General features: G+C 54.7%; 6 protein-coding genes across 6 annotated transcripts; 3 read left to right on the top strand and 3 right to left on the bottom strand.

Moving 5' to 3' along the window:
• Nucleotides 1-114: 114 nt before the first annotated feature.
• On the bottom strand, nucleotides 115-716 carry LTR77_003467 (uncharacterized protein; the record flags this gene model as incomplete). The annotated part of the gene is made up of 2 exons (XM_064800724.1): nucleotides 115-368; nucleotides 422-716. 2 exons carry the CDS (start codon nucleotides 714-716, stop codon nucleotides 115-117), a joined length of 549 nt encoding a protein of 182 aa, XP_064660675.1.
• Nucleotides 717-1,778: 1,062 nt separating this feature from the next.
• LTR77_003466 (uncharacterized protein) lies at nucleotides 1,779-6,089 on the bottom strand (the record flags this gene model as incomplete). Its single annotated transcript, XM_064800723.1, has 2 exons — nucleotides 1,779-4,055; nucleotides 4,482-6,089. 2 exons carry the CDS (start codon nucleotides 6,087-6,089, stop codon nucleotides 1,779-1,781), a joined length of 3,885 nt encoding a protein of 1,294 aa, XP_064660674.1.
• An 832-nt stretch (nucleotides 6,090-6,921) lies between these two features.
• Nucleotides 6,922-8,160, top strand: LTR77_003465 (uncharacterized protein; the record flags this gene model as incomplete). The annotated part of the gene is made up of 2 exons (XM_064800722.1): nucleotides 6,922-6,927; nucleotides 6,985-8,160. The coding sequence occupies 2 exons, from the start codon at nucleotides 6,922-6,924 to the stop codon at nucleotides 8,158-8,160; spliced, it is 1,182 nt and encodes a 393-aa protein (XP_064660673.1).
• Nucleotides 8,161-8,506: 346 nt separating this feature from the next.
• Nucleotides 8,507-10,336, bottom strand: LTR77_003464 (uncharacterized protein; the record flags this gene model as incomplete). The annotated part of the gene is made up of 3 exons (XM_064800721.1): nucleotides 8,507-10,173; nucleotides 10,224-10,254; nucleotides 10,310-10,336. The coding sequence occupies 3 exons, from the start codon at nucleotides 10,334-10,336 to the stop codon at nucleotides 8,507-8,509; spliced, it is 1,725 nt and encodes a 574-aa protein (XP_064660672.1).
• A 359-nt stretch (nucleotides 10,337-10,695) lies between these two features.
• On the top strand, nucleotides 10,696-11,038 carry LTR77_003463 (uncharacterized protein; the record flags this gene model as incomplete). The annotated part of the gene is made up of 2 exons (XM_064800720.1): nucleotides 10,696-10,776; nucleotides 10,832-11,038. 2 exons carry the CDS (start codon nucleotides 10,696-10,698, stop codon nucleotides 11,036-11,038), a joined length of 288 nt encoding a protein of 95 aa, XP_064660671.1.
• A 482-nt stretch (nucleotides 11,039-11,520) lies between these two features.
• Nucleotides 11,521-12,591, top strand: LTR77_003462 (uncharacterized protein; the record flags this gene model as incomplete). Its single annotated transcript, XM_064800719.1, has 2 exons — nucleotides 11,521-12,451; nucleotides 12,479-12,591. 2 exons carry the CDS (start codon nucleotides 11,521-11,523, stop codon nucleotides 12,589-12,591), a joined length of 1,044 nt encoding a protein of 347 aa, XP_064660670.1.
• Nucleotides 12,592-12,623: the final 32 nt, after the last annotated feature.

Below are 12,623 nucleotides of genomic sequence, written 5' to 3'. Positions count from 1 at the left end.
CAGTATTTGGTTTGGAGATGATGGCATTTCATCCCGCCGAGGAAGCGATAGCAAAACCCCGTGAACGACTCGTTAAAAACCCTCACGCTAATGCACGTGAGGGAAAAGAGTTCGTTATAGGACAGTATCAATGTCCATTGGCGAGCCGACGTAGTAGTCATCGGCCACACCGCGCTTGGCTGCCTGTGGTGTCGTGGTTGTTCGACTACAGGCAAGCTGATGGTGCCAGAGAACCATGCGTTTGATGTTATCAACCGTCATGGATCCGCGGCGGGCTTTGAGCCGGAGCTGTTGACTTCGCTCGACGGCAGCCTGTTCTGCTATATACCGCGCTGAATCGTTCTTCAGGGGTGAGAATGGGTGTTGCCCTGATTGTTGTGTAAGCATGTATATACTGGATGATTGGGCGGGAGGAGCTTACATTCAGGAAATAGCATGAACGGGTCATCTTCGACGTCCTCATTGAACGGAAGTGATGGTCGAGGTGCTTGGAAGCCAGACCTCTTTAGTGGTGGTGGTGGTAGCGGCGTCTCCTGTTTGCCGTCCAAGTGGAGGGCTGACAGGCGGAGAGCCAGGGGAGTGAACGGTGTCTTGCTCCTGCTCAAAGTCAGCGACGAGTTCAAAAGGGAAGAGCAGTGGCTGTAGTACCTAGGTCTGCGTTGCGCAGGCTTGTGTGTGGGAGTGCTTTGAGGCATCTCCGAGTGGGTGGCAGCCATGATGAGGCGTGCTCTGTGGCTGCGTTAGCATCAAACCGCCTTGTCTGGCGGAGAAGAGGCAGGACTTACTTGTTTGTTTGTGTGTTTCGCGAGAGGACTCCGCGAGAACCAAGATCGCTGATGGGCGTGATGGCTGGGGTGGAGAGTCTTGACGAGGCTGTGTTTGTTCACCGAGGGACTCCGCGAAAACCAAGAGCGTTGATAGACGTAATGGCTGGGATAGAGAGTCGATCGGTGAGGAGAAAGGAAGAGAGAGGAAAGTGCGAGGGGGAAGGGCTTTTATGCACCAAAAATCACCACTGTGTGGGACCTGTCTTTCTGCCCAGAACGAATAGAAGATGCGAAGATGTTACGGTGGATACACATAGCGATAGAAGACGAGTCCGCGCACTCCCGTGGACTGTTGGGGTGGTAGCTTTTCGAGGAGGAGAGATGATCCAGAATAGGAGATCTTGAGCGTCGAAGCTATGAGAAAACGGAAGGCGTGGTATACCGGTAACGAATCGAAGCGCTGCTGGGATATGCAAGTAGAAGTGTCCACTGCACCGCGCCACTCCAGTGCCATAGCCAGGGCATCCAGTGGGCGGACGAATGTGACTTCTACCGCTCATGCCGTGGTAACGCTCGTTGACACGAAGACGTATTCGGGTGTAGAAGAGCGAGGTGGCATCTCTACAGGGCAAGAGGAACCGCTGGATTTCGTCTTGTTCGGTAGCGCTTCTGGAGCCAGGCAGGGCGACAGCGCGGTCAATCATGGGAGGGACGTATGGAACGGCCACCAGTCTCGTATTTTGCGGTGTGGACACCTGCAGTGCCTCATTCTTCTCGAGCTCGCCGGCTTGTCTTTATATGCACTTGCAAACACACAGCGCGCGATGGTACGCAATGGCGCGCGCGCGCCTGATACTTGGTGCCGATTCCACCCGGAGGCTCAGGAGTGGTAGAAATAAGGTCCTGGACCCTTGAATCTTAACTCTCCACCCGTTCCCGAACTCAAAACCGACCACTCCTTGGCATCGAACATCACCTTCACATCGAAGGGGCAGTCCTCTTCCGGGCATGTTATCCCTCCTCGCCCCAGTCCGACGACAGACCCCATAGCTCGAGCAACGACTGAACGCGATAGCCACTCGCCCAGCCCATATCATGCTCGATGCCTCTGAGCTGACTGACCACACTGCGTCGCCACATCCAAGTTTCATCGCTGACGTCTTCATGATTCGTTCCACCGAGTACAAGGCCAGCTGACCACAAGGGCTGGACAGAGTGGACCCTGGCTCCCTCGTCGCTGCGGCCGAGACCGATGGCTACGATTTCTTTGGCGTGCTCACGTGACTGCTGGAGAATGGAGGAGTAGGACGCATGTCGTGCTGCTAAGCTGTTACCGGGGACGACGTTGCCGAAGCCAGGTCGAGTAGCAGATGGCGCAGTAGCGGTTGTGACGTGAGGCTTGTTGTGAAGGAGTTGAATTCGAGCGAAGTGCCACCACTGCGCTGATGATGCGCACAGGGGTCGCGGATACCACTTCTCCTCGATCTCTGTATGAGTCTGAGGAGAGAGTACAGCGGTGGGGTGGAAGCTATCGGGCAAGCCATCATGCCAGGCTCGGAGATGACTGTCCAGCTTCTCCCAGTACTCCAACAATTCTCGCTGGCGCATCCCAAGGCCAAAAGGCGATAACCCTTCCGGCACCGCATCACCAGCAGCTATGAAATTGACGAGCTTTGCCATGAGCCATACGAGTCCATTGCTGACCATATCATCCGACATCGCGTTATCCGGATGGTAGTCAGGCTGCTGTGAATTACTGGGGCAGATGAAGCCGTCAGACGTAATCTTGAGACCAGCGCCGCGCCACAAATCTAGATCAAACGTATCAAGCCGAGTGTGTGTGTTATTGATGAACGCAGACAGCATATCCTGACGAGCGAAGCACCAGAAGACAGCTTTGCGGCCGGGAGAGAACCAGCGGCGTGTCAAGTCAGCGTTACTGCTCACGTGCGATGCTGGTGTTCGTGAATAATTGGGCGATGGTGGCTGGGTGAGGTGCATCATTCGGTCGTTGGCGATGTCGAACAAACTCTTAGCTCCATCTAAATGCCTACTCCACTCAGGCGTAGAAGCATCAAGAAACTCGTAAACACAGAGGATCGCCGTCGCAGCAACGAGCTCATCGGAGTCGGGCGTAGGTAGCGGTTGGCGCTGAGCGGCGGTGATGCTACTTGGTGAAGCATGCTCAGGGAAGGAAGAGGTGAGAGGTCGAACGCCGCCCGCAAGTGCTTGTCGCAACAGTGATACAGCTAAGTCGTAGTACTCTCTAGCCTTGTTGTACCAGTCTGTGTCTGCCATCTCTGGGTCCGGCCACGATTCAATCTTGCTCCGCCGTGATGGCTCGACTTGTCCGCCCATAACTGGCCTTCTGCCGCCTACTCGTGCCAGGCTCTTCGCCGATAAGGCCACGCACGAGTACATTAGAAGCGGGCATTTTACGGACAGGACCGGAACAGCAGTTGCGAAGAACAAGTTCAGGTCGAAGAGGTCCATCCATAACCCGCATCGCTCTGAGAAGTCGCGGAGTAGAAATCCTAGTTCAGGGCTCTCGACAGCTTGTCTTCGATCGAAGTGGCGTTCATCCGGTCCTTTCGCAGCACGTAAGCTAGGCCGTCGATATGAAGAGCTGTACGATGCTGTACGTACATGTTCGGGAGTCCGATCGGGCTGTGGATTTGTGGCAAGAGTTGGGCTGGTTGCGAGCTCAGAGTGCAGCCGGGGGTCTATATTGCCGCTGCCTGAAGCTGGGTTAAGGATGTGGTCGAGATTACGGCTTGCATTTGCTTGAACGCTCTGTGGACTGGCGCCAGAGAGCTGCTGGTCCTGTTGGCCCATGGGCGCAGGTGGTGGAGCGTAGCTGTACTGGTCTCTACTCGCAACAGCACTCAGAGCTTCCAAACCCTGCGTTGCATATGCTGGATAGGCTGCCTGAGCCAGTTGTCTCGCCAGCTCGTATTCCTCATCGTTCGCAGCCGCCTGGTTGGCTTTGGCGCCAGCAGGCGTGTGAAAGCTGTTGTCCACCTCTCCCATATATTGCCCGTTCTCTTCATCCTCATACGGATTGTTGGTGTGCACAAAGGTAAGATCTTTCGGCACATCCACCCACGTCGTCGCCTTTGCGAACGTCTCCCTGTAGCCGTAGAAGTTCTTCAGACTGCCTTCGCCATGGTCAGCCCCATTCATCGACGGGTTCTGCTGATGGCGAAAGGTGACGCCGGAAGCGGGTAGGCATTCTCGGTTTGCCTTCGTGCATTGCGCGCACACTGGGGTCTCCTCGGAGCATTTGAGCTGCTCGTCCACACGGTCAGTACGAGAGATAAGAGAAGGACGTGTGCAGCGAAAGACTTGCCTTCCTTGCTCTGCACGTCAGGCTGTGGTGGAAAGTCAGCCGACATCTTCACGTGCACGGTTCCAGGACGACGGCGATACTTACCAACCCGTGCGAGATCGCCGCACCATCTTTCTAGCTTACCTAGACTGGTCATCAGTCTGCGGTGTTATGCCGCTGTTCAACGTGTTCTGCGTGTGAAGTTTCTGTGCATGTAGCTACCAGAATCAAAGGTCTCCGCACATCATTTTGGGTTCTTAGCGCGGGACAAATCGGTGGCATGCATATGACATTCACCTCACTTTCAGACGACTTCGATTCAACTTGCTCGGTTGGCTGGATTATCACGCCCTCTGCCACGCAGGTACCCAAGGCTGCATACCCACATCATCAAGCACCAGAACTTTAACATCCTCCTCAAGCCTGCTCCTATCCCTAGTAAGCAGCTCCTTTTCCAGCTTCATCATCATTTCCAACTCCCTCAGCATGCCGTCGACCAGCGTCTCGCAGCCCTTCAACACCACAGCAAGCCCAGAGCTCGAGTCGCTTGTATCACTCGGCGGTGGAAGCACGCGTAGGTTTCGCTGTACAGATCTCAGCTTCAGCGCCAACGAAGCATGAGCAGTCCTCCAGTCGTCGGGTAAGGGTTGAAGGAACGTCCCAGCCTCTGGAGCTTCAGCTTCGTTCATCCACAGCTCGAACATGCTGACCATGTCTGCATGGCGGCTGCCATCACCGATTAGAGAAGTCAGATCGCTGTAGACCAGACTCAGTATCTGCAGATTTTCCACAAGCATGCTAGGATCTCGACACCACGTTTCTAGAGCAGACAGGTTTGCCGTCCGTTGCTGAACCAGCTCGGTCGCTCTGATACCTTCGTAGTCTTTCCGTAGTTTCGTATGTTTCTTGCCGAGCTTCCGTCTGGCGCTTGCGGTGTACTCTTGCATACATTTACTCGAGGCTTGGTGCATTAGCGATAGCTGAAGTAGTTCAATCTGTTGCTTCGCCACGTCGAATGTCATGTCCATGCTACTTTCAGGAGCTGACGTCGGTTTCGGAGCTTTACCTGAGGGTACAGGAGGCTTCGGCAAAGCAGCCTTAGCAGGCGAATAGTGCTGTTGGTATGTACTGAATGCCGGTCGAGCTGGAGGAGGCATCATTTGTGATGTTGGCCTGGGACGTCCTGTCCCGTTAGCTCGAGGCGGCGACACCTGCTCTCCGCCCACTTGCGAGCTCGGCCGCGGCCGTGAGGTGACTGAAGATATTGAGGATCGTGGCGATGGTGGAGGAGCTGCTGCGTCTGCCACTTGGTCTGCATTCGATGGGGCTCTTGCTTTGACCATGGAAGACCTCTTTCCAGCAATAGACGTGCCCCCGGCGCTCGCCAGCGCAGAACTAATCGTGCGACTGTGTGATTGACTCGTTCTATTGCTGGTTGTTCGGGACGGTATCGCAGGTCCGCCTGCTCGCGGTGATTGCGGCAGTCTCGTTGACCCTGTACGCTGTAGACTAGACCCAGATGTTGTCTGTTGTTGGGGTGCAGGGGGCGCAGCGCCTGTCAAAGCCGCCAAAGACTGCGCTCTGGCTGCCTCCAAGTCTTCTTCCGTATCCTCACGTGTGACGCTCGTAGTCTCGCTTCCGCTCTGAGCCTTGGAATGTGTCCTCGCATACATGCTCGCTCCTCTAGGTGGAACCATTGAGGTAGGCCGTGAAAGCCGAGACGGCGGTGGCATAGCCTTCCTGTCTTCATCTATCCCTCTCCTACCCGACCGCTCGCTGGAATCGCGGGTGCTTCCAGAAGACGGTCTCGACTTGCAGTCTTCATCTTCCTCCCTAATACCAAGCTCGACCTTGTCATCGCTAGAGCATTTGCGATTGAATTGCGGAAGCAGACTCCTTCTCTTCAACTTGTTCGTAGCTGCTGCATCGGCTGCTGACGTCTGCTGGGCTGAAACATTCGAGGAGGACTCCTGCGAGGTCTTAGCATACGGCATACTGAGACTGTGCTCTGTACTCACTTCGATCATGGAGACCGGCCGACTTCTGGCTGTATTGCCTGCAGGACGCCGTACCGATGGCAGGCGACTGACAGACGCCATGGTCTATCAATGGTATCTGCACGACCTATTGAAGACGGACATGTGAAATGTGGACAGGTTTGTTGATCTGTTGTTTGCTGTTGCCCCTTTGGGAAGCCGAGGACCATCTCGTCTCCTGAAGCTACATGAACCACCTGCGATACCCCTCTTCCCTTCTTTCGAACACAAGCACACTTCTAATGAGTCAAAGAGGTTGGCATGGCGTAAGAACAACCAGGGATATGGGTGTGCGAGCTGTCAGCTATGTACCTTCAGTATACTTTCTATGGGCCGTCAACAGCCGCGACAACCCATCGCCGTTGCAGCCAGGGTGTCACAACAGACCACACCGCCATCAGGTGCCTGCCAATGGCCGGCCATGGGATAGGGCAGCAGACTGTAGGCACTGCTGCAATACGATGCAAGTATGTCCGAAAGTGTTTGGTCTTCATTCCTTCTCGACAACCAGAACCATTTTCCCGCATTCACCACTGTTCCGTTTACACATCCTAGATTTTCTTATCTATGCGTTTTCCCCCCAGATGTCCCTCCTTGTCTGCAGCCGCTTCTGAAAGCAGAAAACACACCCGACTGATCGAAAAGGGCTACAGCTCCTGCTGAGTCCATCTAGAGCCTGACAGACAAGGTTACTTTCTGTGGCCGATCTGCTGTCATTACTCCGTCGATAAGCTCACAGCATATCGGCATAGCTTCTTGAAAGTATTGATCGAGCTCATCGCTGATCACAATGCCGGTACGAACAGAACCGGATCTGGACACATCACATAGAGACCTGGAAGTCCAACTGCAGTACCTACGAGATGATCCCCTCTACGACACGGTCAAACCAATTCAAGTCACGCCAAACTTCTTAGACCGCGAGGGGAGGAGTAACGTACGACTCGAATCCGGTCCACCAGAGATCCTGAACGATGTGCGCGGTCGCGAGCACGAATTCAACCTCGACGCGAATGGCTTCTGCTACGTGCACTCTCCGACCGCATTTAAAGACTGGACATCCCAACCACAGATCGCAAAGCAATATCTCCCAGATCTGGAGGAGCTACTGAGACGCGAAGTGGATGGCTGCGACGAGATCGTCTTCTACGACACCCGTATCCGACAGGAAGGCGATGATGGCGCTCGCGTGCTCGGCTTGAGCTACAATCCCTTCGCTCGACAAGTGCATGTCGACAACACGGAGCGGAGCGTCCTGGAGAAGGTGCACAACTACGCCGACCTCAAAGCGGATTATTACCTCAGTGGTCGCGTGAGGATCATCAATATCTGGCGGCCAGTAAAGCATCCTGTCTACGATTGCGGGCTAGCGATTGCGGACGGCGGGAAGCTCAAGGAGGGCGACGTGATCGAATGTGATCGTGTCCGCCATGACACTGGCAAGTACTGGGACACGATGGGCGTTGTGAAGTACCGACCGGGCTACGACTGGTACTACTGCTCTCTACAGGACGAGGCAGACGTGCTGCTCTTCAAGAACTACGATAGCGCGACCAACGTGCCGGCTCGAAGCTGCTTGCACACCGCCTTTGATGTCCCGCCATCAGAAATCCTACCAAACACACCAACCCGCGAGAGCATAGAGGTCCGAGCGTTCATCTTCACGCATCCCAAAGGCCTCCGGAGACCTTCAGGGATCTCAGCACCGCACCCACTGGCTGTGCAGCTCGAGCAAGGCAACCTGCGCCTCGTTGACGAGCACAGCATTACCGACCATTTGCGCACAGACATTGATGAAGCGAACGAGGTCAAGGATGCAGTATTACTGCTTCGAAGGCAGGAGATTCGTCGGCTCGAGAAAGAGTGTCAGGGGCTGGTGGCAGAACGAGCGCAACGACAACAGCAACTGGAGGATGCTGGAGCTCAACTACTGCAAGCGCAGCAGCAGATATCGATGCAGGCTGAGCATGCTGATGCTCTTGAACGGAAGGTTCGAGAACTCGAAGCAAATCTCGCACTGCAGCCATGATCAGTCTAATGGCACACCTTCTGGCTGGCTGGCAGAGTAGCGCACTCGCATATTTTACCAATGAGAAACGGACGGCAGACATGAACGTCGCACCGCTTGGGGCACAACACAGTCTATGGCGTTTTGAGCTGGATTGGGAAAGCCGGAGGACAACTCGTTTGAGAGGATAGTAGGTCATCTGTAATGGAGGAGTTGGGAGTCGAGATTGGCATCCTTGCGAGCTTTTATGAGCAATGGGTAGTTTCGCTTTGACTGCTAAGCAGCAGCAGTGAATTACTCCAGGACACGCGAGACACGTGTTCGCAATCACCATCAACAACCCATCAACGCGCCCTCGTTACCGCACTCAACGCGTCCTCCCCTCCCTCCTCAAAAACTCCTTCTCCATCAAATTAAACCCCTTCACCGCCTCCCCATACCGCTCAAACGTCCCCTTCCGATAGCCCTCCGCAACCTTCTTCACAAACTTCTCCTCATCCCAGCGCTTCCCGATCAAATCCTCAAACTTCTCCCCTTCCTTTCTCTCACAGCCCCACACCGCCTTATACGCCGACCCCAGCGCACACGCGTTCCCGCCGATATCGAGCTTGTAGATCCCTTCCACGCTTCCCAAGACTTCGGCGCAGATGTTGGCGATGGCGGGGTTGGCGCTGCCGCCGCCGACGAGGTAGACGCGGCGGGGTTGCGGGGGGAGGGTGGCGCCGGTTTTGGGGTCCTTTTCGGAGTGCACGAGGGCTTGTGAGCGGAGGCGGAGGGAGAGCATCTGGGATTCGATGATGTTGCGGGCGTCGTCTGAGATGAAGTCGTTGGAGACTTCGGTCAAGGCGTTGGATGAAGGGTTGTAGGACATGCGGTACTGGCCGGCTGGGAGGTTCGGGATGGTCTCGTGCAGCGGGAAGAAGAGGCCCAGACGCATGTCGTCGGAGTCTTGCTTCTGGGACACGGGAGGGGTGGACATGGCGACGTCGTTGAATTTGTCCCAGGTGTAGGATTCGTCGCCGTTGACTTGGTCGCGGATCTGTTCGCGCGCGAGGCCGCCGTTCTTGTAGCAGAGCATGAACATGTAGAGGCCCTTTGTGCAGGGGTGGTTCATGAAGTGGTAGGCTGGATCGGGCTTGTATTCCGGGGTGCTCATGAGGAAGGTTGTGCTTGTTCCCAGTGATACCATTGCGTCTGAGGCACGTAGTGGTAAGGCCAATATAGTCGCTGGGTTATCTCCAGTGTTGGGGATGATCACACAATCCTGGTTGAATCCGTATCGAGTGGCGAAGTAGTTGCTGATGGTACCTAAGCCGGCTCCTCCATCTTCAGGGACATCGCCGAGTTTGCTCTTCAGCTCTGCAGCTTTGTCTTTACCGCCGGCTGCCAGCGCAATGAGCTGGTCGTGCCATTTCCCTTGGTGGATATCCCAGAGATTCGTGCCGGTGACATCGCTGATATCGATCGGTGCTACTCTGCCCAGGAAGACAGATGCAAGGAAGGACGACACCAAGGATATATGGGCTGTCTTCTCGTAATGGTCGGGATATTTAGTCCGGTACCGCATGATCTGAGGTCCACTGAAGCGATGATGCGCAGCACTGCCAGTGACCTGAGCCAACTTCTCCGGGTCACCAAGCTCTGCGTCGAAAGCATCACATTGCTTCTGCGTGCTCGAGTCCTGCCAGTTGGGACTCATGTCGTGTGCAAAAGCATCCTTGAGCTGGTCTGACAATGACTTGCCAGCATCCAGGTTAACCATGAGGTGCTCTGCATCCTTCTTCCAGAAAACGGTGCCGTGCTGCATGCCAGCACCAGATACTCCCATGATCTGGCCGAAGTCAAGGCCGGCCTGAGATAGACGATCCAATACCAGGTTGATGGCATCTAGCCACATTGCTGGTGGTGCGAATACCTCGCCCTCTGCAGGGTTGGTAAGGACACCCTTTTTGATTCCATACTTGGTGCTGAGATCGGCGTCAAAGTCAACTTTGGCTTCGTGGACGAGCTTGAGGTTTGAGTCTACGACAATGCCTTCGCAACGTTTTAGCTTCGGTACATGGGACGTGTGCTGAGTTGCATACCTTTGAGTTGCTGTGTAGACAGGTCGAAGCCCTGGGAAGCATAACATTAGACTTTGAGCAACCTAGATGCCAGGAGATGTACATACCATATACAGCGGTCCACTGCTCGCCATCTTTGCGTAGTACGTCGTGTGAGTTTTCTAGTGTGCGTGCATTCGAGCGCCTTTACTTTCTTCTTCTAAGCATTGACACTCCCAACCAATCTTGCCAAAATGGCATCAACATGGCCACATGTTCTGCAAGGCTTGAGTAGTGCCTTCAACGTGGGGCTCCTGAATCAGAGCTCTTTCTTGCTGCTTCCATCCCGGCTAAATTCCGCAGAGGTCGAGAACGTTGCACGTGAAAGACGCCAGCAGCACGTCACTCAGGTCATTCGAACACACTCTGTTGGTGAATAGCCTCGTTATCGAATAGCGTTCATAAAGATAAGATGGAAGAATTAAAAGACAGAACCGCCTACGTCAAAGCCACCATGGCCGACGGCGTTGCCATCCTCGAAGGCACCACAACCTGGTGTACGCAATGTAAGGCCATCAAACCGTTTGTCGATCAGGTAGGCACCCACTGCGATCCTCTCTATCCTCCAAACATTTCTGAACATTCACAAGATGGTGCAAAAGTACCCAGACGCCCGCTTCTACCAGTACGACACCGAGCAGGCGGAGGACATCGCTCAGGAGCTGGGAGTCAACGTCATGCCATCTTTCCACATCTTCAAGGACGGCGATGTCATGCAGAGTGTGACGGGAGCGAAAGGGGCGGCGCTGGAGAAGGCTATCAAGGAGAATTACGATGGCAAGGTGGTGGACGCATAGACAGGGGGTCCAGGGCGTGCGAAGCCCTGAGCTTGGGCCATATTCACTTCGATTGCACAGGCCAACGAGACCTGACTATTCTTCCTATCTCTTGTCTTCTCGTTCCCCTCAATCACCATTATTCGACGTTGGCTCACTCGGGAGTCATCAAGTGTATGAGATGGCGCTTGCGAGCCGCATTTCATGAGCGATGCAATGCAGACGCCTCTTGTTGTCCAACTGCCTACCTATGACGGTCGAGGGACAATCAAAACTGTACCACAGTTGTCCTCCAAGATGATCAAACGATCAAATACCAGTACTCAAAGGTGTCAAGATGGCAGGTTACGCCTCGGGACGATGCTCGACCGATCTCGGCCTGTTGCGGGTGCCCAAGAATCGGTCAGCTTTGGTTGAATCTTTGCCAGCAGAACATCGTCGAAGACTGTCCTCTGAAGTAGCACATCTGGTGTTACAAAGAGCAGAACATCAGGAAAGCAAAAATGGCCGAAGACGACATACCAACCTACACCATAATCCAAGCCGACGGCCTCTACCCCGATGACAACCTCGAAAGAACCCTCTTCGCCCCCCGACCCGGACAGAAATACAAGCTCAACTACGTCCAAACGAACCTCTACACCAGCATGGCCACGGAGATGAAACCCTGGTCCGACATCCCAGAAGACCTTCGTAACCAAGTCGACGGCATCGAAGTCCTCAAAATGCCTTTCACCGCTGAAGACGTCGCGCTGTTCCCACAGCTCAAAGTCATCGTCCGCATGGGCGTCGGGTATGACAAACTCGACCGCGTTGCGCTGGCGAAACGCAACGTCACGGTCTGTAATGTACCCGATTACGGCACGGAGGAGATTGCCGACCACGCCATTGCACTCACGCTTTCCATGCGTCGCGGCATCTTGATTCATAACGAACGACAGCGCGCCACTCCGCCTGCGCCTTGGGTGATCATTCCCACGCCTCTGGTAGCGCGGCTGCGGGACTCGACGTTCGGGATCCTAGGCCTTGGGCGCATCGGAACGGCTGCGGCGCTGAGAGCGAAGGCTCTTGGGTTTAAGGTGCTGTTCTATGATCCGTATCTGCCGAACGGGGCGGATAAGAGTCTCGGGGTGGAGCGGACGAAAGACATCAAGGAGCTGTTCCGCCGTTCGAATGTACTAAGTCTGCATACGCCATGTACGCGCGAGACGAGAGGAATGGTAGATTACGATCTTCTCTCCCTCTTACCGCCAGGAGCTGTCCTGGTCAACACCTCCCGTGGCGAGGTACTGCAACTCGACGGCGTAGAGAAGTGTCTCAAGGAAGGCTCGCTAGCCGGCGCAGGACTGGATGTGCTTCCCGAGGAGCCCATAAACGAGGACAAAGTGCACCCGCTTATCCAAGCGTACCGGAGAAAAGAGGACTGGTTGGAGGGTAGGATGGTGATAACGTGCCATTCAGCGTTCTACAGCCCAGAGAGCTTCATCGATATACGGCAGAAGAGCGCGGAGACAATGCGGGATGTTCTAATAGATGGATTAAAGTCTAATGTCATCACGCCTGACATGGAATGAAAATTACTCTATCAACGTCTCTAACTTTCCAG

This window comes from Saxophila tyrrhenica, assembly GCF_035928015.1.
Source record: "Saxophila tyrrhenica strain CCFEE 5935 chromosome Unknown scaffold_5, whole genome shotgun sequence".
Taxonomy (NCBI): domain Eukaryota; kingdom Fungi; phylum Ascomycota; class Dothideomycetes; order Mycosphaerellales; family Extremaceae; genus Saxophila; species Saxophila tyrrhenica.
This window is presented reverse-complemented; position numbering and strand designations above follow the sequence as displayed.